Source organism: Gymnoscopelus braueri, assembly GCF_963280865.1.
Source record: "Gymnoscopelus braueri genome assembly, chromosome: 13".
NCBI classification, from domain to species: Eukaryota; Metazoa; Chordata; class Actinopteri; order Myctophiformes; family Myctophidae; genus Gymnoscopelus; species Gymnoscopelus braueri.
Genome location: NC_137615.1, coordinates 22,040,874 through 22,064,721, shown reverse-complemented (window position 1 = coordinate 22,064,721; position 23,848 = coordinate 22,040,874). Strand labels below are relative to the sequence as shown.

At 42.6% G+C, this 23,848-nt stretch overlaps 1 protein-coding gene across 1 annotated transcript in view; it reads left to right on the top strand.

Moving 5' to 3' along the window:
- Window positions 1-13,564, top strand: part of LOC308098098 (SH3 and cysteine-rich domain-containing protein 2-like) — a gene marked incomplete at its 5' end in the record, with an annotated part of 28,035 nt that extends 14,471 nt beyond the window's left edge. Inside the window, 8 exons of the mRNA XM_080446336.1 lie at window positions 2,046-2,130; window positions 4,439-4,554; window positions 5,612-5,672; window positions 6,001-6,095; window positions 6,369-6,457; window positions 11,565-11,616; window positions 12,323-12,460; window positions 13,458-13,564. Of these exons, the coding sequence (XP_080302462.1) occupies window positions 2,046-2,130; window positions 4,439-4,554; window positions 5,612-5,672; window positions 6,001-6,095; window positions 6,369-6,457; window positions 11,565-11,616; window positions 12,323-12,460; window positions 13,458-13,556 (735 nt within the window). The 3' untranslated portion in view covers window positions 13,557-13,564. The remainder of the gene's footprint in view (window positions 1-2,045; window positions 2,131-4,438; window positions 4,555-5,611; window positions 5,673-6,000; window positions 6,096-6,368; window positions 6,458-11,564; window positions 11,617-12,322; window positions 12,461-13,457) is intronic.
- Window positions 13,565-23,848: the final 10,284 nt, after the last annotated feature.

The following is a 23,848-nucleotide window of genomic DNA, read 5'->3' as shown; positions in this document are numbered from 1 at the left end:
TCCTCCGATATACAGTACAAGAAGTCGCCAGCCACTTCTTTTTACCTGACAGTGAGGAGTTTCCCCAGGAGGGTGTAGCGCATGCAGAGGAACACGTTATCCAACCCAGTTCTCTCCTTGCTGAACAGGCACGTAGCAGTCGCTATAGTGCAGCGGCAGATATTACCCTCCCGGTCTGGCCTCCCACCCTCAAACATGGCGGCCAATTGTGTTCACTGTTCGTTGAAGCGCCCCGTCAAGCCAGAGGCACCGTGGAGGATTTGAATCCCTATAGTCTTTGCGGTGAGGGGCAGATACAAACGCCCTGAGTCAGCACTTCTAAAAGGTCGTGGCCATGGCTTGCAATTAACAGAATGCCAACAGAGCACAGATACATACAGTAAGGACCATATTGTCCATTGTGCATGAGCAGATAGTGCTGATATGACTGAAACAGAGCCATTAATCAGTGGACAACAGGATCCTTCTGGGACCAGACTGAAATACTGGTTATCCATCTAAAACCCTGGTCTGATCCTTGTGTTCACCCACTGGTGCAGGGCAAAATACATTAGAATGCAATTCTGTCTGTGGGCCCGTTAGAAACTGATGTATGATTATTATTTTTTGGGTGTATAAGTACTCACGTCACTCCCCCTACCCCTGGGTCACGCAAGTATTTTTTTGTATTGAAATTACCATAGGGAAAGAACTGTGTTCCAAAAATAAACAAATCAGACCTGCGATTTTGTCAGGTATGTGACTCTGTGTCGTTTATGATATTGAGTTAAATTTGATAACCAAAGAAAAAAATTAATAAAAATTTTACTTTTTCACCGTCAGTTGATGCTTCATATCCATATGAGTAAAATCGCCCGGCTGATTTGTTTATTTTTGGAACATAGTTCTTATATGACGCGATTTAAGATTCCCCTGTGGGATTTCCAATGTAAAAAATAACTTTGTGAGCAGGGATATAGCGCCCTCTAGCAGCAGACAGTGATGTCAGACTTCGGTGCTCTATAGGGTATACAGTAGTGGAACTTTAAGTCATCAAGAAAATGTCCCCCCTTTCTTTACAAATCTGTATGACCTTTCAATATTGAATGTTGTGCCTGAGAATTATTTTTGTTAGCCGTATATAACATTGATCCACAGCGTGTAGCTCTCAGTGTTTCATCTGCAAGTCGGAGCAGACAAATTGATATCTCCTCCGAAACAGTTACTCTGCTTAATTGAGCATGAAATTGTAAATGTGCTGCCAATGCTCATGTTCATGCTGTGTATGAACCAGCATACATACATGTGCGCACAAGTTGAGTGTGAGCTATGGTGATGAGATTCAGGGTTGTACCACTGCTGGTTCGTTGAGTCAATTAATCCGTTAAGACCGGGAACGGGAACGTGTCATTTAAAGATTTCTTTGGCTATTAAAAAATAGCAGATATACAAGCTCATAGCGCGGCACCGCGCTATGAGCTTGTAGATTGCTATTTTTGAAAATCTTTGAAAATTTGGGCAAATCATTATTTATTTATTTTAAGCGAACATCTTTTACTCAAATCTTTGCTTCTGGGGGGTCCCTAGAAAAAAATATTTTGAGCGGGGTCCGCGGCCAAGTACATTTTTTGGGGGTCCTTGACATGAAAAAGGTTTGAGAACCACTGATATTCTAGCAACATATGTTTTTTTCAAAAAACTGTTAGGATTTAGAAGACATTTGTAGAATCCCCCAGAAGCAAAGATTTGAGTTACAAAAGAAATCGGTGGCAATCGGTGCCTCGCTATGAGCTATGAAAAAAATTACACGGATGCGTTCCCGGTCTTATTGGATTAATGGTTTAAAATTACCGGGCAAAAGAAGGCAAGGCATAATTTGTAGATGTGGGTGATGACAGAAATAAATTATCTGGTTGTGTATATTTGGGTGTGTGCACACGCTTGAGTCTTGCTGTGTTTCCAATTCATTAATTTTCAAAACGAGTTCATTGCATTGTCCTCCCTCCAGCTCAAGCAGGAAATAATGGAACCGGTAGATCATTCTAGTCTCTCCTCTTCTCCATTAGTCGGGGGCATTCAAGCGAAACTTCAGCTCGCCCAATGTGGTCAACGACCAACTGGCGGTCGTTAAAGAAGTCCAGCCCAGCCAAGGTAAGCACGCCTTTTAGTGTGTGTGCGTGCGTGCGTGTGTGTGTGTGTGTGTGTGTGTGTGTGTGTGTGTGTGTGTGTGTGTGTGTGTGTGTGTGTGTGTGTGTGTGTGTGTGTGTGTGTGTGTGGCTGTGTGTGTGTGTGTGTGTGTGTGTGTGTGTGTGTGTGTGTGTGTGTGTGTGTGTGTGTGTGTGTGTGTGTGTGTGTGTGTTGTAATCAACACAAAAGCAGTGTGTACGTGCTTGTTGTTAGAGTGGAAAACACTTTGCCATACCTTGAAATAGGTTTGTGATTGTCCATCACCCCAATGAATAAGAAGTAGTATGTTCGGCTGAGCCTCTCCTTACACTGTGAATCCTCCATTGATGCCACACACCCAGCAACATGGTGCTTTGCCCTCTGTCAGGATAAGATGAGACTATCGCTTGTCACACCCTTGCGCGCGCATACACACATGCACGCACGCACACATACACACACAGCGAGGCAAGATTATTTGTATCACATTTAAACAACAAGTCTGAATCCAAAGCCACTGGAAATGTAGAACTAGCTTTTTAATTGCAAATGATAATTATCTGAGAGCAGTGTTTAATATTCCTTGTTCCAATTAAAATAATTGTTCCCATCTTTGGGTGTCATCACAGAAACACTTTTAAAGTAAATTATTGATATTCACATTCAACCAGCTTTCATGCAGAATCTCTACTTTAGCTTGTTGCTGTTTTTCATCCTGTCTGACAAAAACAAGCTGCGTTTGTTTTGGCTCCAAGTAATTATGATTTGTTCAAAAAGGAAAGGGGTAAAAAAAAAGCACAGTGGGATGATCTGGAAAAATAACATTCATTAAACACAGAGGAAAAAAAATGATGAGAAAACAGGAGCAGGATTGATTTTTTTTATTTCATTACTTTATTTATTCAGGGTTGGCCAATTGAGACCAAGCTCTTTTTAGTCACTCACACCATGATTATAAAAATGAAATAACAAAAGCTCTTAAAAAAGACGAAAAAATAACAGGTGCTGGTGAACAATAATGATTGACTTCCTCCAGGTCTATGAATGGTTTTACATTTTGGCCCAGAAACTCTCAGATTGACCTAAGTGGGGCAATAATAATTCTACAGATGCCTTCTAAATCAGTAGTTCTCACACTTTCAGAAGTTCTGTGAGCTTGTATGTCCGCAATTTTTTTTTATAGCCAAAGCAAAAATCTAAAATGACACAGATGCTTTCCTGGTCTTAATGATCATCATAAATAACATGGTCTTCTGTGTCCCATGCAGTTGGGATGTAATTTTATTTCTTAACCTGGTGGCCTTTACCCCCACACTCAATTGTATGGGCTGGTATTTGGTCCCAACGTTTTGGACATTGAGAAGCATGATGTTAGGAGGTAATGTGTGAGTGTGAGTGGTGCTTGGTGTGGCACCAGGCGAACATCTCTATCAAGGATCACCACACATGTTGCATGGCTACAGTATGAAGTGTGCTAATGAGCATGCAACACAGCACAACAGCATATATACCTACATAAAACTACTTGGCCTCAATTCAGGTGCAGACATGCAAACTTGTAGCTTTTCAGCTACAATAGCCGTTTTGAATCCAAATGGGGCAATTGTGTGACACCTGACCCGAAAAAAACAACATGTTGTCACCTTTTTCACCTCAGGGCTGTTTGCATGCCTGCAGGTGGAGCTGAATGCCCTTGGCGGAGGCACTGAGCTGCATACCTGATACACAACAAAGAATATGGCCTTGACCTGCTGTGTGTGCGCGCGCGCGCGTGTGTGTGTGTGTGTGTGTGTGTGTGTGTGTGTGTGTGTGTGTGTGTGTGTGTGTGTGTGTGTGTGTGTGTGTGTGTGTGTGTGTGTGTGTGTGTGTGTGTGTGTGTGTGGCCCATTCTAACCACATATGTCACCACTGTCTCTTTCCTGGAGAATGAATTGAAGGCCTAAAAGCTTTTTTAAGAATATCTATGTTTTGAGTGTTACTTTATTGTTGCAGGCAGACTTGAAATATGGCAGCTAAAAACTGTTGACTTATTTACTGTAACCCTCTGGCTGTTTTATTTTCAGTTTTCGCCACTGGCCTCTTTCTGTGTTTAAGTGGGTCAATTTGGTCCAGGACTGACTTACTACAGCTATATTTAGTATAGTGCAGGGTGTACAAAATAAGATCAATGTCGGGTGTTACTTCTAAAAGTGTGTGAGTGTGCGTACAGATGTGCGTGCGTGTGTGTCTGTGCGTGCATATGTGTGTCCATGTGCACACAATGTTCTTCAAACATGTCTGTGTGTGTTTTCAGAGGCTGCGCGTGCACGTGTAGACCCCGTGTACGCCGCCTTGCGCTACGGGACGTCCCTGGCACAGATGAGCCGCTCCAGTTTTGGCAGCACGTCAGAGTCACCCACCCGCAGCCTGGTACGACATCACTCTCAAGACTGGGACGGGATGTTTTTGTTAACCACTTCGCCGCTTCGATCGCCAAAAAATAGTCAATCTACAAGCTCACAATGCGTCGCTTGTAGATCGGCTATTCTCTGAAACCTTTCCGCAATCTTTTGCATGTCCCTCGACAATCTTCGCCTATTGTGACATGCCCAAAATTGGGATGCAAGGGTTAAAGTGGTTAATATATCCAGGTACCTGCCGATGTGACCTGACCACCTGGGCTGGCTGTGTGATTCATCATGGTCTTATGAAAGTGACACACATAATGACAGATATACTGAGTGAGAGTTCTGAGAATCAGAATCAGAATTATTTTTACTGCCACTGGTATCTATGATAAGGAATCTCAGTGATATCGGTGCATTTACAGTGAGTGAAACGGCAAATATTTGTATATTGAGTTCTCAAATTATATTCTGATTGGTTGCCGCTTTGTCTCGCCGCAAACCTCAGCGTGAAAGTTGAACTTTCCTCAACTCGTTCACACTGCTTTTTGCAGGCTCAGCCTCCTGCAGCAGAGAATTCACTCCTCGCCATAGACAATGCATGGAACCGGAAGTGGAATTCCAGTGATGGCGTTAACTAGGCATAAGGGAATTTGCTGCTAATTCACACATTTGCAAACCTTTTAGATCAGCAGTTTCCAAACTTTCATAAGAGAAATTTGGTGTCTTCCCGTGACCCAGCATTTATTTCAAAAATAACAAAAATAGCTGATCTGCCATCTCACAACGCATCATGTGATTGTAGATCAACTATTTTCACTATTTCTGAACATTTCTGAAATATGTTTGACATTTTTCTTTAATCTTTGAAAAAACAATGTTAAAAACACTGGATATTTACTCGGCTCCATGGCCAAAAATGGGTTGCAAGTGGGAAACACTGTTGGTGTGGGAAATTCAGCAAGTGAATATCATTCTGACAACAGAAATCCCACTTCCAAGTAAACCTCCTTTGATGTGTTGTGTTTGATGTGTCTCCTTGATTATCATTCTTTCCTCTCTCTTTATATTTCTTTCTCAAGGGGGAGGGAGGTGAGGAGAAAGAGTGCAGTATGGAGGAAGATATATCTCAGGAGACAGGGGGTAAACACTGCTGTGTATAGCTTTTTATCTCTCTGCTACGTGTAGGCTACTGTGCTTTTGTGCATGCGTTGTGTTTACCTGCATCGATGTGAGCGACACACTGTGTGTGTGTGTGCGAGTGTGTGTGTGTGTGTGTGTGTGTGTGTGTGTGTGTGTGTGTGTGTGTGTGTGTGTGTGTGTGTGTGTGTGTGTGTGTGTGTGTGTGTGTGTGTGTGTGTGTGTGTGTGTGTGTGTGTGTGAGACTGACTTATTGGGAGCAGTTGTGTGCATGGGTGTGCACGTGTGTGTGGACTGGCACATTTCTAACCACTTTTGTCACCACTGCCAGATGCCTCTGTCCTGGAGAACGAAACGGGGGTGGACGAGGAAGATGACGGGGACACTGGACAAGCTCAGTCTCCTGCAGAGGACAGTGCTGTGAAGGTGTCACAGTCCCGTCACTCATTTCACCCAGATTATATAAATAACAGTACTAGTCATTAAGCCCGATTTATACTTCGCCGCAGGACAGTGGCACGTGCCACAACAGCAGACCTACAAGCTCATAAGGCGTTGCATCCGGAAAGTGATGTGACCTTGTAGGTCAGCTATTTTCGGCCTATGGCGCCGTCATGCGACCGAACAAAAATGAGGCTTTATTCAACCTGCAGAATTTGTGTGTTATTTAAACCGGCCACCATTTGTTTTACTCTCCAGGTGCCCAGGCGTATTGAAGTTCATTCTATTCACACCTATGTAGCACTCTACAGGTTTCTACCTCAGGAGCAGAATGACCTGGAACTACAGTAAGTAACCACCTGAAAGAGTGTGCACACATGCTCATGTACTTGTGTGCGTGTTTGAGCATGTTTTACTGTGGCTCTCATGTCTTTCTTGGGGACGAATATGTCCCTGCCATCTGCAGAGGACAGAGCAGGGGCGCCCTTAAGGACGGCTAATTATAAAACCCTCTCAAATCGGCGTCAGTGCGTTGAGCTGCTAGCTAACGTGGCTCCCAGTGGGGGAGTAGATAAAGGTACTGAATAAATGAAAGATGAAATGGAGCGCAGGCACACAAGAAGACAGGATAGAGAGAGCAGCTTGAGACCTGCTCAGACATGGAGGGAAAGAAAGGAAAAGGGAATGTCTAGAAGACAGTTAGCCACCTGTGGTGTGCCTTTGTGTGTATGCATGCGAGCGTGTGTGTGTGTGTGTGTGTGTGTGTGTGTGTGTGTGTGTGTGTGTGTGTGTGTGTGTGTGTGTGTGTGTGTGTGTGTGTGTGTGTGTGTGTGTGTGTGCGCGCGCGCGCGCGGAAGATTGGGGGCAACTATGTAATACAGAACTAGTGTAATTGGGCCAGCTGCTACTGTTTGCCTTTATTTATACAGGTGAAATTCCATTGAGATTCAACATCTATTTTACAAGAGAGCCCTGTTTAGGGTAGCAGCAGTACAAAGTTTCAACATACACAACATAAACAAACATTCACATAAAAACAGAAACAACTTAAAATAAGTCAAAAAGTACAAACAGAGTCATAAGGCAAGAGAAATAATAGCACACTATAGAATTAATTTAAAAAACATTTAGGTATAGGGAAGCATGGAGTCTGCCGATCAGATCGGACAGTAAACTTTTAAAAGACCTACGTGATCAAGTCCTTAAAGGACGACTTCACCCATTTTCAACCTATCTTCATATAATAGGTCCTCACTAATGCTCATGATATAATGATTAAAAAAAATTCTAATCAGTCTGTGTCTCAGAGGAGGGCTGTGGACAGTTCAGAAACCCGTCTACCAGTGACATCATCGATGGGGAATCCAAGCTAATAGAAACTGCAGGCTTTGTATTCCTGGAAAGTTGCAATGCAATAATAGATCCCATTGTTCTCGCCTTAATAAAAATCGGAATAAAAAATGTCTAACGATGATGTCACTGGTAGACGGGTTTCTGGACTGTCCACAGCCCTCCTATGAGACACAGACCAAGTAGAAAAAAATTGTATAATTTTATCATGAGCATTAGTGAGGACCTATTATATGAAGATAGGTTGAAAATGGGTGAAGTCGTCCTTTATCTGCAATCTGGGAACCCATCGCCAAATGAAAAGGAAAAACAGCGCCCTCTGCTGTTTTTTACTATCTTAATTCTTTAAATTTTTATCCCACGATTTTGTAACCCTATTTTTTACACCCAGTGCCAATTGTCTATGTAATCCTGGGCACTACCTTCCCTCTGCCGACCTAGGGAGGCCAGGGCCGAGCTCATGCCTCCTTCAATGCATGAGAGCCAACTGACCTTCTTGTCACCTGACAGGGGAGAGGTTCCCTGGTTGGACGTAGCGCGTGGAAGGAACACGTTATTCCAACCAGTTCCTTTCCCCTCCATCAGGCGCCCCGGCTGGCCAGGGGGAGGCAGTATAGTGACCAGGATTACTGCATGTTTTTGTGAGGGTACCTACCCTAGGAGACACGGGGAGAACATGCAAACTCCACACAGAAAGGCCCTTTCGCCAACCCCACCTAGGGTATGGGCACTGATGACGCGGAGGAGAGAACACACCCCCAGCGCCCACAGCGTCCCCTGCGGGAATCGAACCCAGGACCTTCTAGCTGTGAGGCGACAGCACTACCGACTGTGCCACCGTGCCCCGTTTTTTATTATCTTAGTTAGCTCTGGGAGGAAGTTGACGTAGCACCCGTTCGCAAGGAAACCGGGGTTTTGGTCTGCCTTCAGCCTTTCACTTCCGGTGGTGCGACTATGTTTTCATTCCCACTAACAATATTTATACACGGAACACTAACACCACTTCTCCCAGATAACATGGATCGTTTTGGTTATAAGCCCACTTGTTTCTATGATGAAAGAGCAAGTTAAAATGTGAATATCTTTCTGTGGTTTTGTCTGCTCCGAGGACGCTATTGTTAAATGAGTTTCGGTTTGTTTCGAGTGGGGAAGGATCGGCGGACACGTAAATCCCGCCCACTACATTTGATTGGGTAAAGCGCGGCCTGCTTCCTGATCTGAAGGCACGCCCACTTGTAGGCTAGTGCGTACGCGATATGACGAACCCCCCCGACAGATTCAAACGCAGAGCAGAATCTGTTCTTGAGAGATTAGTCTGCGAGTGATTCCAAGCTGCCAGGGGCAGCGCCTTGCCATGAAGGCTTGTTTGCCAAGTTCAGTTCAAGCTTTAGGGACAAACAGGGAGTCACTTGAACGTAAACTTTAGTTTCTGGTTTTGTGTGTAATATACCCACAAAGGTAGGAGGGAAGCAAACCAAGGATGGATTTGTAAAGGTGTGTGAGGTTTGTGGGTTTGTGTGAGGGTGGGTGTAAGACATTGGTCCTTATTCACAAAACATGCTTACGATCATATTTGATCTTAAAATGCTTGTGCAAACGATTCCCCGAGCATAGTCTGATTCATCATTCTTCTTCTTAGCTGAATTTTTGGTGGGGCACACAAAACACAGGCCTGCTCTGAGACCTGCATACGCGTGTGGAAACACGCACAAAGGCAAGAAAAGAAAAGAAAAAAAGAGCCTATTCAACAATATATTGCTTGTTTTTGAATTAAGGATGCATAACTGGGCTTATAGACATGAGGCAAATTCAAACTGATTTGTGTTTATTTTTAAGTTGACACATTCAGAGCAGAACATTATGTCCCCAGTGTGTTTGCCCTTTCTGTCAGTGTGACCCCATTTGGCGCGTGTTTACAATATCATAGCATTTATTAAACTTGTTGACCATTTGAACTGTAAGCTACGAAATCAAGTAACTAAATTGAATAAAAGGAAGAAGAAAGAATATTGTCTGCAGAGAATTAATAGTAAGATGGTAAGAAAAACTCTGGAATACATTAAATGAAATCATGGGAAGAAAGAAAAATGCATGTGTCTCATCTCTGGAATCTGATGGTATTTTTTTTTTACAAATCCCAGATATTGCTAACTATTTTAATAACTTTTTTATCAATAAGGTGAACAATCTGAGGCAGAACCTGATCATAATCATTGTGAACTGATAAATAATGGATGGTAAAAGTTGTATGTTTCAGTTCAATTGTGTAGATGCGAGTGATGTTAGGAAACTGCTGAAATCTCTTCCTGAATATGGGTGTGCAGGCACAGACAATCTAGACAGTAAGGTGTTACATGGCTGTTGATTACATTTCAAGTCCCTTATGTCACATATATAACAGATGTCTGCTATGCGGGGTGTGTCCTACATAGTGGAAAGAGGGAAATATCATTCAACTTCTTAAGGACAATAAGTTACCTTTCTGTGCTCCAAATTGTCGACCCACCGGCATAAGTATTGTTCCTGCACTCAGTAAAGTCATGGAGAGAATTATTCATGTTCAGGTACAGGATTATTATACAGGACTATAATAGTCTGACTACCAAATATCAACATGCTTACAGAAAGGATCACGCAACATTAACAGCAGTAGTTTAGTTAATAGGGTGGCTTGGGAACTCTTAATGAAGGTTAAAAGTTCATGAGAGGGAGGGGGGATGGTCAAACGTTCATGAGAGAGAGGGGGGACGGTCAAAAGTTTATGGGAGGGGGTTAATTTCAAAAGGTCAATTTGGCAATCAATCATTCAATCAAGCATCACTTCAGTTTAACCACTTACTCAAATGACTGATGATTGGTTGAGGGGATTGATGGCTCAAAAATTGCAGGAGCAGTTATGTTAGATTTCAGTGCTGCATTTGACATCATCATTGATCATGATATTTTACTTGATAAGCTTAAATGGTATGGTTTTAGCCAATCCGTAACTACTCTGATGAGGAGTTATCTTTCCACTACAACACAGAAGGTCTTTTATAATGGTAGTTTATCCAATCGTAGTCTGTTAGCATCTGGGAAGTTGTCCAGGACCACTCCTGTTTATTTGTACTAATGACTTGCCCTCTGCTGTGAATAACGCAGGTATAACAATGTAAATGTACACAGATGCAGATTACACTGCAAGCTCATATGAATTAAATCAAGTTTTGTCTAGTGAGTTGAATTCCAGCATCACCTTTTTTGTATTTACCTCAGCAACAGTGAGCAGTTTAGAAGAACAATATGCTTTATTATTATTTGGTCCTGTGACTTCACTGCTTAAACATTGGAAAACTATTTCCTTCTTCTCATTTACACATTTGAGTAATTATTTATTCACTCTCGCAAAAGTTCAGTTGTTCAAAGTATAATTAGGCTTCCCTCTTGTTACACATGACCCTTTGGTGCATGCCTTTTATGGTGGGTGTTAAATGGGGCATTGATCTAAGCAAATGACTAACACATGCATGCGCAAACAAAGTGACATCCATGCTTAATACACCTGTGTATTTCATGAATCTGACATTGGTCTTTACTTAGGAGCATGCAGGGCTACACTAAATTATATACTATTATATACAGTAGTAGTAATTTAAGAAGAGTTAAGTGAATCAGTCCAAATTTGATCAAGGCTCAATGTAAAGCAGGTAGTATAATCCTATACAGTATGACTTGCATGCTAGGCCAGAGCAGATCCACTCTGTCCCCGCTGCTGTATGCAAGCCCTATTTTAATTAGACCTTTCCACTTTGGTGTCATTTGATTAGTCGCCACTCAAGGGAAGTGTAGGGTTTATCTGCATTTCAACCTGTCTGAGCTGTGATTCAGAAGCTACAACACATTTCTGCAGCCGTTTGATAATGTTATCTCTTTTCTGCTCTCTCTCTCTCTCTCTCTCTCTCTCTCTCTCTCTCTCTCTCTCTCTCACCCTCTCCCTCTCACTCAATTTCACTCTCTCTCACTCTCTCCTTCATCTCATCTCCTCCCCTCCTCCTCTTCCTCTCCATGTTCCTTCTCTCATCCCCCATCTCATATTATTTCCCTGTTCTCTTCTCTTATCTCTAGTCCTGGTGATCGTGTGCAGGTCACAGACGACTCTAATGAGGAATGGTGGAAGGTAGGTAATAAATCATTTGCATCTGTTTGTGTTGGCACGTGTGTGTTGGCACGTGTGTGTGTGTGTGTGTGTGTGTGTGTGTGTGTGTGTGTGTGTGTGTGTGTGTGTGCGTGTGCGTGTGCGCGTGCGCGTGTGTGTTTGTGTTTTTGTGTGTTTTTGGAGGCTCAGGCTGATAGCATAGCACATCATTTCCTCTCAGAATAACTTAAATGGATGAACTTATCCAGCATTGCATATTAAAAGGGGTCTCTGCTGAGTCTGAAATAAGGTTCGCGCACCTCAAATGGAAATAAATGTGTGTTCCAACAATGTGACGATGACGGGTTTAACCCCTTAATGTTGTCTAAAGAACAGACCAAGTGCATGTATCCTCTGATAATGACACAATTGTGCCTTTCTGTCGGAGCTTTAAAGTATTTATAGTTGAGAATCATCCATTTATTATTCATGGGTAATCCAGTTCATGAATCAATGATAGCCACATCAAAGCTTTAGACTGACTGCAATAAATGTTGAGTGTTAGGATTAGGAACTCTTCTTCTGCTAAGAACAGTGATTAAACTGTTGCCCTAGGACTACTTTAACAAACATTTCACATACAAATGAAAGTAACCCGTGCAGAAAAAACATAGGCAATGCCATGTAACATTTCTAAAGGCAGTACATAATAAAGTCTTGTTTCTTGCATGTGCTCTGTGCATTCCAGGGGAAAAGTGGAGACAAGGTGGGCTTCTTCCCTTCTAACTTTGTCCAGAGGGTCCGACCAGGAGAGAGCGTGTGGAGGGTCACCCAGAATGTCCACGGCAACCGAGAGATGGGTCACATGGTGGTAAAAGAATCTCAGGTGAGATAAGACAATCTCACTCTCTCTTTTTTATGTAATCATCATCACAGACCAGAGAGAAGTTGGCCTGAGAAGTCTGTATAAAGATACAGCATATCGATGCTGTCGGTTGGAAAACCGTTCCTTTTTTATTATCTTTTTAAAAGCATTTTACAATAGTGAAAATAGCCAATCTACAAGCTCACAACGCGCTACGATGTGAGCTTGTAGAACTGCTATTTTCACTACTTTTGTGCGACACTCTTGTATGATAGTCTGTGTATGGTATACATTTTTCGGAGAAAAAAACATTAAAAGTCAAAATATGGAGATAAGAGGTTTCTGCCCGACAGCAAAACTTACAATTCCAATTCCAATCTAATGATCTAAATAGATAGATAGTGGAAATTAAATGAGCAATCCTATTATATTATGTGTATATGAAAAAGTGAGAAAAATATTATACAAATAAAAGAAAATAAATATTGAGAGGAAAATTTTAAAACAAATCGACTGTACAGTATCAATACTGAGTTATGTTTGATATCACAGCCACTAGTGATGTGCGGGTCGGGTTTTTTCATGACCCGCCCCGCCCCAACCCGCCACGGAACCCAACCCGCCTCAACCCGCCCCGCGAACCCATATATAAATCTATGGCTCAACCCGCCCCGCGACCCGCAGTGGGAATATATATATATATATTATATAGCGCTCTTTTAAGTACCCAAAGTCACTTTAAATGTCTACAGTAGCACAACATTGTCATGGGCTAAATAAACAAGCGTGTTGTTCCAAAAAAATCGTGTGAGAGTGGCTGACCCGCTCACCCGCAGCCCGCGTAATTGCCTCTGAAATCGACCACCCGCACCGCGGGTTCACCCGCGGGACCCGCGGGTTACGGGTCGGCCCGCTCATCACTAACAGTCACTGTTATCTGACTCATCTATCTCTCTTGTTTTACCGTTTCCATCACTTCTGTAATCCCCCCCCCTCTCTCTCTCTCTCTCTCTGTCAGATCTGTGTGGGGAAGAGAGACGACAACGATGGCTATATGAGGCTGAGCAGTGGGAAGAAGAGAGGCCTTGTCCCAGCTGAGTCCATAGAGGAGATCTAACATCAGTGCCTAATTTAGACTTTGTCACATGACAGTGTCACTCCCTGAAAATAACCGCTCGACAAGCAAAATAACGTGTTGCTTTTTAGTTTGTAAATAGTATTATTATTAGTATTTGCTTTTCTTATTAACACGGTTGTGTGACAAAGCATAAATTGGGCTTACGGCTCGCTCTGCAAGCACATCCATACATTTGTACTCCTGATGGACTTCCTACCCAACTCCCCAATTCCTATCCACAAGTTTCCTAGGGCGTGGTGGGCATCACTTCCTGTCGATTTGATCAGATATCAGGGATCAAATCGACAGGAAGTGATGCCCCACCATGCCCTAGGAAACTTGTGGATAGGCTAATGTCAGCCTCAGTCTCTCCGATCGATCCTCAGTGATTTAATATGTTCAAAAAATACGTGAACTGGAGAAACGAACCACTGATATTATAGCAACATAAGTAAAACAAATAATTTTAAAAAACTGTTAGGATTTAGAAGACATGTGTAGAATCCCCAGAAGCAAAGATTTGAGTTACAAATGTTCGCAAAAAAATATATATATATATATATATTCAAAGATTTGCACACATTTTCAAAAACATAGCAGATCTACAAGCTCATAGCGCGGCACTCTGTGCCACGCTATGAGCTTGTATATCTGCTTTTTTTTTATTAATTAATTAATTTTATTATTTGAAAGAACACATAACCACACAGACAGTGGTAACCACGTGTGTCATCATCAATGATGTGTTTTAAAATCAGGCTGTTTTATTTCCTGGGTTGTTCGTTCGTGCCGAGGTGTATGTTAGTTCTGCTCTCAGGATGGGAGAGCTTCACTTGTGACTATTCATTGGTTCTTTTTATTACTTTTGTATTGTAGGTCTTTGCCTTTCATCTTTTAAATCAGCTATCCAGGTTTATCAGAGCAATGTAGATCAGTCCAGAGCAGACATATTTTACAACAGAAAGCTTTCAGTTGGATTTTCAAAGGTCACTGTTGATACTGTTTGAGAGGGCAGGTTATGATTGCATATCGGAGGAGGCTCCCATGCTGTGTTTTTAAATGAAAATCTTGATAACTTTTTTTTATCATCTCTTCCGATTTAACAAGGAAATAGTGTTCCAGTACAGTGTGCAAAATTATTTGTGTCGGTATTACAAATATCTGTGAGTGCTACTGAACGAACAACAAATTACATGTCCAACGTTTCTTTCCCCATTTTCACAAGTGTAGACGATACATGGTGGTGAGGGAAGTAATTTATATTTTTTGATATGAAGGAGCTCTGGGGGCTAGATATGGATGCTTGAACGGCGGGTCTGACTGCATCAGAGATTATTACGTCCCCTGTAATAAGCCTGCGTCAACACTTCACCACCTTTTGCCCAGAGAAGGAGCAAATTGACAATGTTAAACAAAGTTATTTTTGAACATGACGAAGTTTGGGGTTCCTTTGGCCCCTCGAGGGAAGGAGCAGACACTGAGGTGGAGAGAGAGCTGGGTGTTGATATCAGAGCTAAACCACGAGTCAATATGCCTGCATGCAGGTAGTGTTTTACCCACGGGTGCTCACTTCATTATTGATTGAATGCCAGACTGTCATCTCCAGCTTCCTTTCTCGTTTGCCTTCTCTTTTATCCCCTGTGTTATTGATTTGCCTGGGCAGTTTTAAGGGCGAGTGGACAGCACCATTGTTGGTATGTAGAAATAATCCCATTCATTTGGACTTTGGCGATTAATGTCCCATTCATTAATATGATTTATTGAACTGACTTATCCTTTCAGGCTATAGAAAGAATGTTTTTTCTCTAAGTGTGAGGTAAGAAAAGAGAACAAGTATTGCTAAAGCACACAAAACACCATTATGTTAATGACATTACAATCAATTTCTTTGGCTTGTATTTAGTTCCTTTCTGGGCAAATGGTCTACATTTCAATATTTGAGAAGTATTTTATCGACTGGTTACAAACATAGTTCTCTTATTGTTACACTTATCGTCATTGGAGTATTTTACCTACAACTTTAGAACATGGGTTATTTTTAATCTGAATGTTTTTGTCTGTCAGGTACAATTGTTAATCGGAGCAGTAGTAAAAGAAAATGGGAATAATGGCGACAATGAATAAAACAGCCACTACGGAATGAAATAAAACCAGATTGCTTACTAGTTTTACCCATGTAATTTCACCCACATTGCACCCACTTTATTATATGTAGCATCTCATGTTCTCACCTGTAAGGGGCTGTGGCCACCAATGTGTTTTCTTCCTGAGCGCAATGGGAGCGCTGTGTACTTATGCTGTGTTGGAAAGAAACGCCAGCAGTGCCCAGAATTCAAATATTGTCAACTCTGGGCGTTTGGACAAGAGCGTTTTCAGCTGGGAAAAAAAGACTTTGGTGGACACATCTGACTGTAAAATGTAAATTATGTGTGGATGTACATTATGTGTGGATGTACAGTAAACCTTGTATGTTCTGGAGTCATTGTTTGACCCGTTGCCTAAATAAAAAGAGATTTACAGCCCTTGTTTCTCATCTACTGTACATCTAGTCCTGTGAGTACACAGAACCTCTGTTTTGTTTCTTTACACACTTGCACACAGGCAATTTGTGTCACGTTGCTGCTGAGAGAGTGACCTCAGTCTCTATCGATTTCTTGCCATTTATCTTCCCATGAGCAGAAGGGCTTGTTCTGCTCTACATGCATTGGCTGGGCAGAGTGGCTTTTTCATGGGCTTTGGTGCAGCTTACATTTGTGCATCCAGCATTGGAAACACACTGGTCTGGGTTACAGTCTGCAGAAGCTTGCTTTGGTCTTGCTCTGTCTATTTGTAGGTTTCACCTGCCTAATTCGGCCCGTCTGGATGAGCAGAAAACTCAAAGACCTGCTAAAATAGAAAATGCTCATCCTCAGTGGCCCAAATACATGATCACAGTACACATACTTTAAAGCTGCCAGATTTGACAGACCAGAAAAAAAGAGATGGAGTTCTCTATCCTGATTGGATAAAATTGGTATCCCGACCTGAAAATGCGATTTCTGTTTAATATAGAGCTGGAGAGACATGGAGACTCCTATTACTGAATCAAACACTCTATAGCAATGATTACTATCAGAATATAGTGATATTTAACACTTATTTTAACCAAAGAAAATCACCTAACCTACCTTTAAGTTCACAATACAGCCTCAAAGTTCACACAGAAGTAGGTCGTGAAACAAGTGTCAAGCAAGCTTCTTCGATCTGGCAGAGTCAGGTTAACTGACACCAGGATACTGACTCCAGGATACTGACCAGGATAGTGACTCCAGGATACTGACACCAGGATACTGACCAGGATACTGACACTAGGACCAGGATACTGAGCAGGATACTGACACCAGGATACTGACTCCAGGATACTGACACCAGGATACTGACTCCAGGATACTGACACCAGGATACTGACTCCAGGATACTGACTCCAGGATACTGACTCCAGGATACTGACACTAGGACCAGGATACTGAGCAGGATACTGACCAGGATACTGACTCCAGGATACTGACCAGGATACTGACACCAGGATACTGACCAGGATACTGACACCAGGATACTGACTCCAGGATACTGACCAGGATACTGACTCCAGGATACTGACCAGGATACTGACACTAGGACCAGGATACTGACTCCAGGATACTGACTCCAGGATACTGACTCCAGGATACTGACCAGGATACTGACTCCAGGGTACTGACCAGGATACTGACCAGGATACTGACTCCAGGATACTGACACTAGGACCAGGATACTGAGCAGGATAATGACACATTGCATCATGAATAATACAATATTAGGCTTGTCTGATAATTTATGGGTTATGCAGTAATGTAGTTATCACAAAAATAAATAAAGAGGTTTTGCACACATCTTTAATACATAAGGACATTTCCCCAAGGTTTCATTCACTAGTTGAGGCAATAAGGTGATCTACAGTCTGTCTCAAGACCCGCCCTACAAGCTGCCTCTCATTTGTGGTTGAATTTGTTCTGAGGGTGGGTAAGCCAATCAGAGGTGGAGTAGAGTAGAAGAAACATCTCACATTGTGTTTTTGTATGTTTTTATTCCGCAGTATAAACCTGTGTAAATGATTAAAATGTGTCAATTTGAGAATAAAATGTCAAAATACAGAAAATACATGATCTGTAAGTATCTTGATACATGTTTTCCGTCCCAGCAAAATAGTAAAAAAGTTTTTGAAATACATATTTCAAATACTGCCCATCTCTGACTGTGAGGGATAGTTTGTTCCTCTGTATGCCCTCCTAGTGAAAGAGAAGAGAAGATGTGGCTGCATCAGAGGAGACATGTGTTTGTCTGCACAGCACACCCTCCCCAGAGACCACACAGTAAGGGTCTGCTGCAGTGACAGGGAGGGACATTGGGGAGAGAACAAAAAGCAACAAAAACATATCTTTCAACAACAAAATGGCTCATTTCAGATGGCTGCTCATACTCACCCTGTAATGTTAGCTGAACGGGGTATAATCAAGGTTCCATTTAAATCTCCTTATTTCAGAGACGTGGCACGGTTATTAATTCACAAATCGGTATTTATCTTCCACTGTGCACAATAATTAATTTCTTCCATTCGGAATCTCAAGGTAAAGACTCAAAATTAGGTTTCTGTGGAACTCAAGTCACAAGGTCGGCAGTGTCTGAAGAAGTCCAGAGGCGCTTTGGGCTTCAATTCTGCCAAGCTGACAAAAACATGCCATTACTACAAGTGTAGCCCCAAGAGAACACAGCCGTTCCATTCAGCACAGACTCTTCCTCCTCAAGCATGCAATTATCCCACTCACTGTATCTGGGGAAGCAATGCAAACAAATACAAAAGCTAACCGTCAAGTGATTTCAATTGGACAAAGGGGCTGGGTAATGAACATCCACTCTATGAATAGCAGGTAATCACAGGTTGCTAAAACACATGCAAATATGCGTGCACACGCACGCACGCACGCATGCACGCACGCACGCACGCACGCACGCACGCACGCACGCACGCACAAATCTATGTATACACATAATATACATAATATACATTCATGTACACACACACACACTCACAATCACACACGCACACGCACGCGCACACACACGCACACACACACACACACACACACACACACACACACACACACACACACACACACACACACACACACACACACACACACACACACACACACACACACACACACACACACACACACACACGTCATCATATCGTCATCATCATCATCATCATCATCCCAGACTGGCTGACAGCAACATAATGACTTCTTTCTTCACCAAAGAGTACAACATGCTATTATACTTCCCCCTCTTACAGCATCAAATGCAATACATTACAACATTGTCTTTGATATCATGTTTCATGTGCACTCATGCAACCAAATACAGAGTGGTGGTTGAGAGAAAAAGTAACGTGAGCAGTTTATAAGGCTGCACAAGGCATGGGGTGATGCAAATAGGGTATGTTATTCTGGGAGCTTATTCCCTTTCTCTTCCCATTTTCTCTCCCAGTATTATTCATATTTTTCAGACAAGCAGCTATTGAAAAAGACCCCCTGCTGACTATAATTTCAAACCCAAACCACACCAGTCATTATACTCCATCTTACAAAAATGTTGCTTGAGGGGCACAGACAAGGACACATTTCATGTCCTGGTACAGGAGCAACGCACGAAAAGAACAAATGGACGAGTACAAAACATCAGGTCACCCTGCCCAGGGAGAGTATTTGTTATCCCACTTACTATTTCAAAATACTTGATTTTGGTTTCCCCGAGTTGTACGTAGGGCATCAACGTGCGCTGTGTGTAACAAACATAAAGGTAGACAGAGACTAACAAGACAGCCTCCTGTCAAAGTGTAAATGTGTTGACTGTGACATGTAGACCATTAAGCACCTGCAGCCATGTGCACAATGAGGCAGGCAGACAAGCAGGCAGGGAGATGCTTATGACAAATGTATACATTGTCACAAAACACATCACACTTTCCCTCCCAGTTTGTTTCAGCAGCACAGTCATAGACAGTCATAGTGTGAAGTATAAACTAGGAATAAACAGACAGACAGATGACAACAGCACAGTTACGCAAGGGACAGAAAGTCAAGTCAAAAGTTATCACCGATATCCTGATTGGATGTGACGGACTGGGACCTTTTTGACTATGCTAGCTCCTCTTGGTACTCCAACACCTCAGTGTCACTGCAGACTAAGCTTCAAACCTCCCAAAACAAACTGATCCGACTACTTCTCGGACTGGGGCCCATGACCCACCTCTCTCCCACTCACTTTGCCAGCCTAGGCTGGCTCAGGGTGGAAGACAGGGTTAAACAACTAAAAATGGGTCTGGTCTTCAAAATTGTAAATGCAGATTTGCCCGATATGCCCCCTATACCCGCATATCTGTATAAATACCTCGAAAAAGTTAGTGACACCCACAGCCACGAAACTAGAGGGAGCGTAAACAACAATCTGGTACCACCCACCCATAAAACAAACATGGGCAAATTCTCCTTCTATAGCACAGCCACCAAGGAATGGAATAGTCTAACCCCATCCCTCAAAAAATGCAGTTCGCTGGGCTCATTCAAAACAGCCCTAAAAACCCATCTTTCTGGAGGCCGAAAGAGGAGCTAGTACCAGTTTCCCTGTAGACAGACGACCCCCCCCCTCCTTTTTTTTGGTACATATTTTGTATTTCCTCATGCTTTTTTTTTTATATAATTTTTATTTTTCCATGCTTCCCCCCCCCCTTTTTTTTTGTACATATATTTTTTTAATGCTTTTTTTGTACATAGTGGTATTTTTTCTGTATTATCTGTATTTTCATGTTGATTTTTGAACTGTTTGGTTGCTACTATATATGTCTATGAAATTAACTCAAGGACCCCAACGGAAACAAGTCCGCAAGGACTTTTTTGGTCGGACCTTTTAGACAAAAGCATTATAAATGTAACGGTGTTGTTTTACATTCTTTTTGCCTAATAAAATTTTCAATCAATCAAAAAAAGGATAGGGATAAAGAGAGGCATGGTTTATACTGCTTTGGCCCGTACCTCAAGGCTTTGGCCAATTCAGTGATTCTACATCTCCCATAATGCCTTGTGGCTTGCCATTGAATCCGTTTTTTTTTATTAAGTTCTCATTTAATAGCTGCCCACAAAACTCCCAAACATATCCCACATACAGTACTTTTCAGTTTGTCATCTTGTTTTTGGCAACCTACTTTCTTCCACAGAGACGACTGTTGCCAGGCATTATGTGAAATGTAAAACCAGTGTGTGACCATGACTAACAATGATGACTGATGATGCATCAAACAGGTCTGGTCTTTGTGATGTGTGATATTAGCGTGGATCTAGGTGCGCTCTGCGCCTGATTAGTGATCAGTGTTGATTAGAGGAAGTCCTCTGTGGATGTCACAGTCTTGTGGTTCTGTGATTGACCTACATTTAACACATTCTCCCTCTAATTAATCTCAACTGTGATCCTGCCCCCTTCTGACTGTGTGGTGCATTCTATTAATGAAACATGAGCTTCACAACGGTCTGTGTACTTTCTCTCTCTCTCTCTCTCGTGTTCACTCTCATGTTCTCCTCTCCCTCTGGGCAGCCACGGGTGATCCTAGCAGTGCAGTGCTGTGCTGCAATGGACAACATAAACAGACAGATGCACAAAGGCACACGCGCGCACACGCACACACACACACACACACACACACACACACACACACACACACACACACACACACACACACACACACACACACACACACACACACACACGCGCGCGCGCGCACGCCAGGGCTGCCAACCCTCCTGGATCATGCAGGAGTCTCCTTATAATTGATTTCAACCACATCTCCTTCTGGACACCTGGATTGTCATTTCTCTTCGATTTCTCCTTGATTTGGTAACAAACTCCCCAAATTCACCAGAACACAGGAAATTACATACTCTGTTAAAAAGACTTTCTTGATTTCTCTCCATCTGACTCAAACACTAAAGACCATTATTTCCCTATCTCACAGTCACAGACAACACGCACGCACGCACGCACGCACGCACGCACGCACGCACGCACGCACGCACGCACGCACACACACACACACACACACACACACACACACACACACACCTTGATGTTTCAACTACGTCTTCCTCACAGAGAACTATACACAGAGGTAGTCCCGTGTCGTGAGGTTCATGTGAACACATCGTTCTCCCACAGTGAATTATAGATTGCCAGGCCACTATCAATCTCCATCCGGCTGTCCCGTCTCTCCACTCTGCACCTCAGCAAACAAACCCATCAGAAATATACACACACTTATGCACCTATGCACAAACATGCACACACAGAGACACAGAGCACACATGCCACTTACAGTATGTGCCTGGCTGTCACCATGTGGAGACTCATTGCAATTCAATTCCACATTCATCTGGTGCTGCACGCTTACCTTTGAAACACTATAATGTGCATCATATCTCGGTATTGAGTGATTCACTGTACAATGATAAACATGTCATTGTCTGAACACGCGACAAATTGTATTTGCAGCAGAGCAGGATTCCAAATACAAACATATTGAAATAAACTGTATCAGAGACAGAGAGAGTCCATAAATGTGGTGATGTAAAATAAAGTCATGAATGATGTATAATATTACATTGCATGATGGAAGAAAAATAGTTGGCAGCACAATATTAATGGCATGAGGGGGAGAGCGGAGACAGAGACACATAGGGAAAAAGAGACAGAGAGAGAGAGAAAAGGAGGGAGAGGGAGAGAGAGAGGTGTTTGTGACGATTGCTTGAAAGCAAAATAAGAGAACACAAGTTCCCATTTTTATATACTGCAATCTTCTTAATAGTGTAAAAGTATTGGAAACAAAACCGTTAGTTCATCATGGTCTAGGTGATTGAAAGGCATTTTTTTCTCAAACAACTACAATAATCTCCCACGGAGCCTCAACACAAACCCTATCAATCTCTAACTAGTTTTGGGTGACTTTCAATGCTCCGAGTCTGACCACCACTGTGTGCCCGCCCCAAAGTCATTTCACAAGCCAAATTACCTGATATATATATAAGCACATTCTGCCAGCATAAGGAGGCAGCATGCATTGTGCCATTTTTTCTCTGCAAGGCTTCTTGGTTCTCTGTGGGTAGCCAACTGTTCTGGTGATATGGACTGACAACTTCAGCTATCAACTTTGGTGGATGGGACGGGAGCAGGCCTTCTTGTGTGTGTGTGTGTGTGTGTGGGTGTGTAAAGTTCTTCTTGTAGGCATATTCTTTCCCTTAAAGGATGATATCAATATTCCTCATATATAAACATCCACCGGGCAATAACAATAATCCTGTTTCTGGTCAACAAAGTATATACTGTAGGAGAAACGGAATAGCTCTAACAGACGGATTTACAGACAGTATTTCCGGCAAGCGTTACCAAAAATGATTAGCCGTTCTCTTTTCTATTGAGAGCTGCAGACCATAATAGCTAATGCCTGGTCTATAAAACCAACCAATAGATACAAGCCCTCTCAGGCATATTCATGGCTTTTATTGCACAACTGAATGAGTGTCAGCCTGTGGCCTTTGTCAGCATTTTCACAGAGACTTTTGAAAGGCACTTGAAGTTGTGCACTCCAAATCCCTTGTAAAACCATGTAAAACAACTGAATTCATTCTACACATAGTGTACATTAGTCTGGTCATCCTCCATCATCTATATACCTTAGGAATCTAATGTGAAGCAATAGAGAGACCATGTCATTTTCCTGCTCTTGTGTCTTACCAGTAGCCTACTTCACAAATGTGAAGTACTGGATTTACAGGATGCAGTTGTGTCACGTCACTGACGTCAGATAAAAAAAAACTTGACTTAAACAGGGCCAGGGGAAGTGTGAGAAAGAGGAGGGGAAGAAGAGGTTTTGGGTCATCTATTCTTGAAGAAGCAGACTAAATCGGGGTATGACAGTGTTGTGGTTAACCTACTTCCCTTTATATCACTGTGTTTGTGGGTGTGTGTGTGTGTGTGTGTGTGCGTGTGTGTGTGTGTGTGTGTGTGTGTGTGTGTGTGTGTGTGTGTGTGTGTGTGTGTGTGTGTGTGTGTGTGTGTGTGTGCGTGTGCGTGTGCGTGTGTGTGTGCGTGTGCGTGTGTGTGCGCGTGTGTGAGCATGTGTGTGTGTGCGTGTGTGCGCGCGCGCGTGTGTGTGTGTTTGGGGGGGT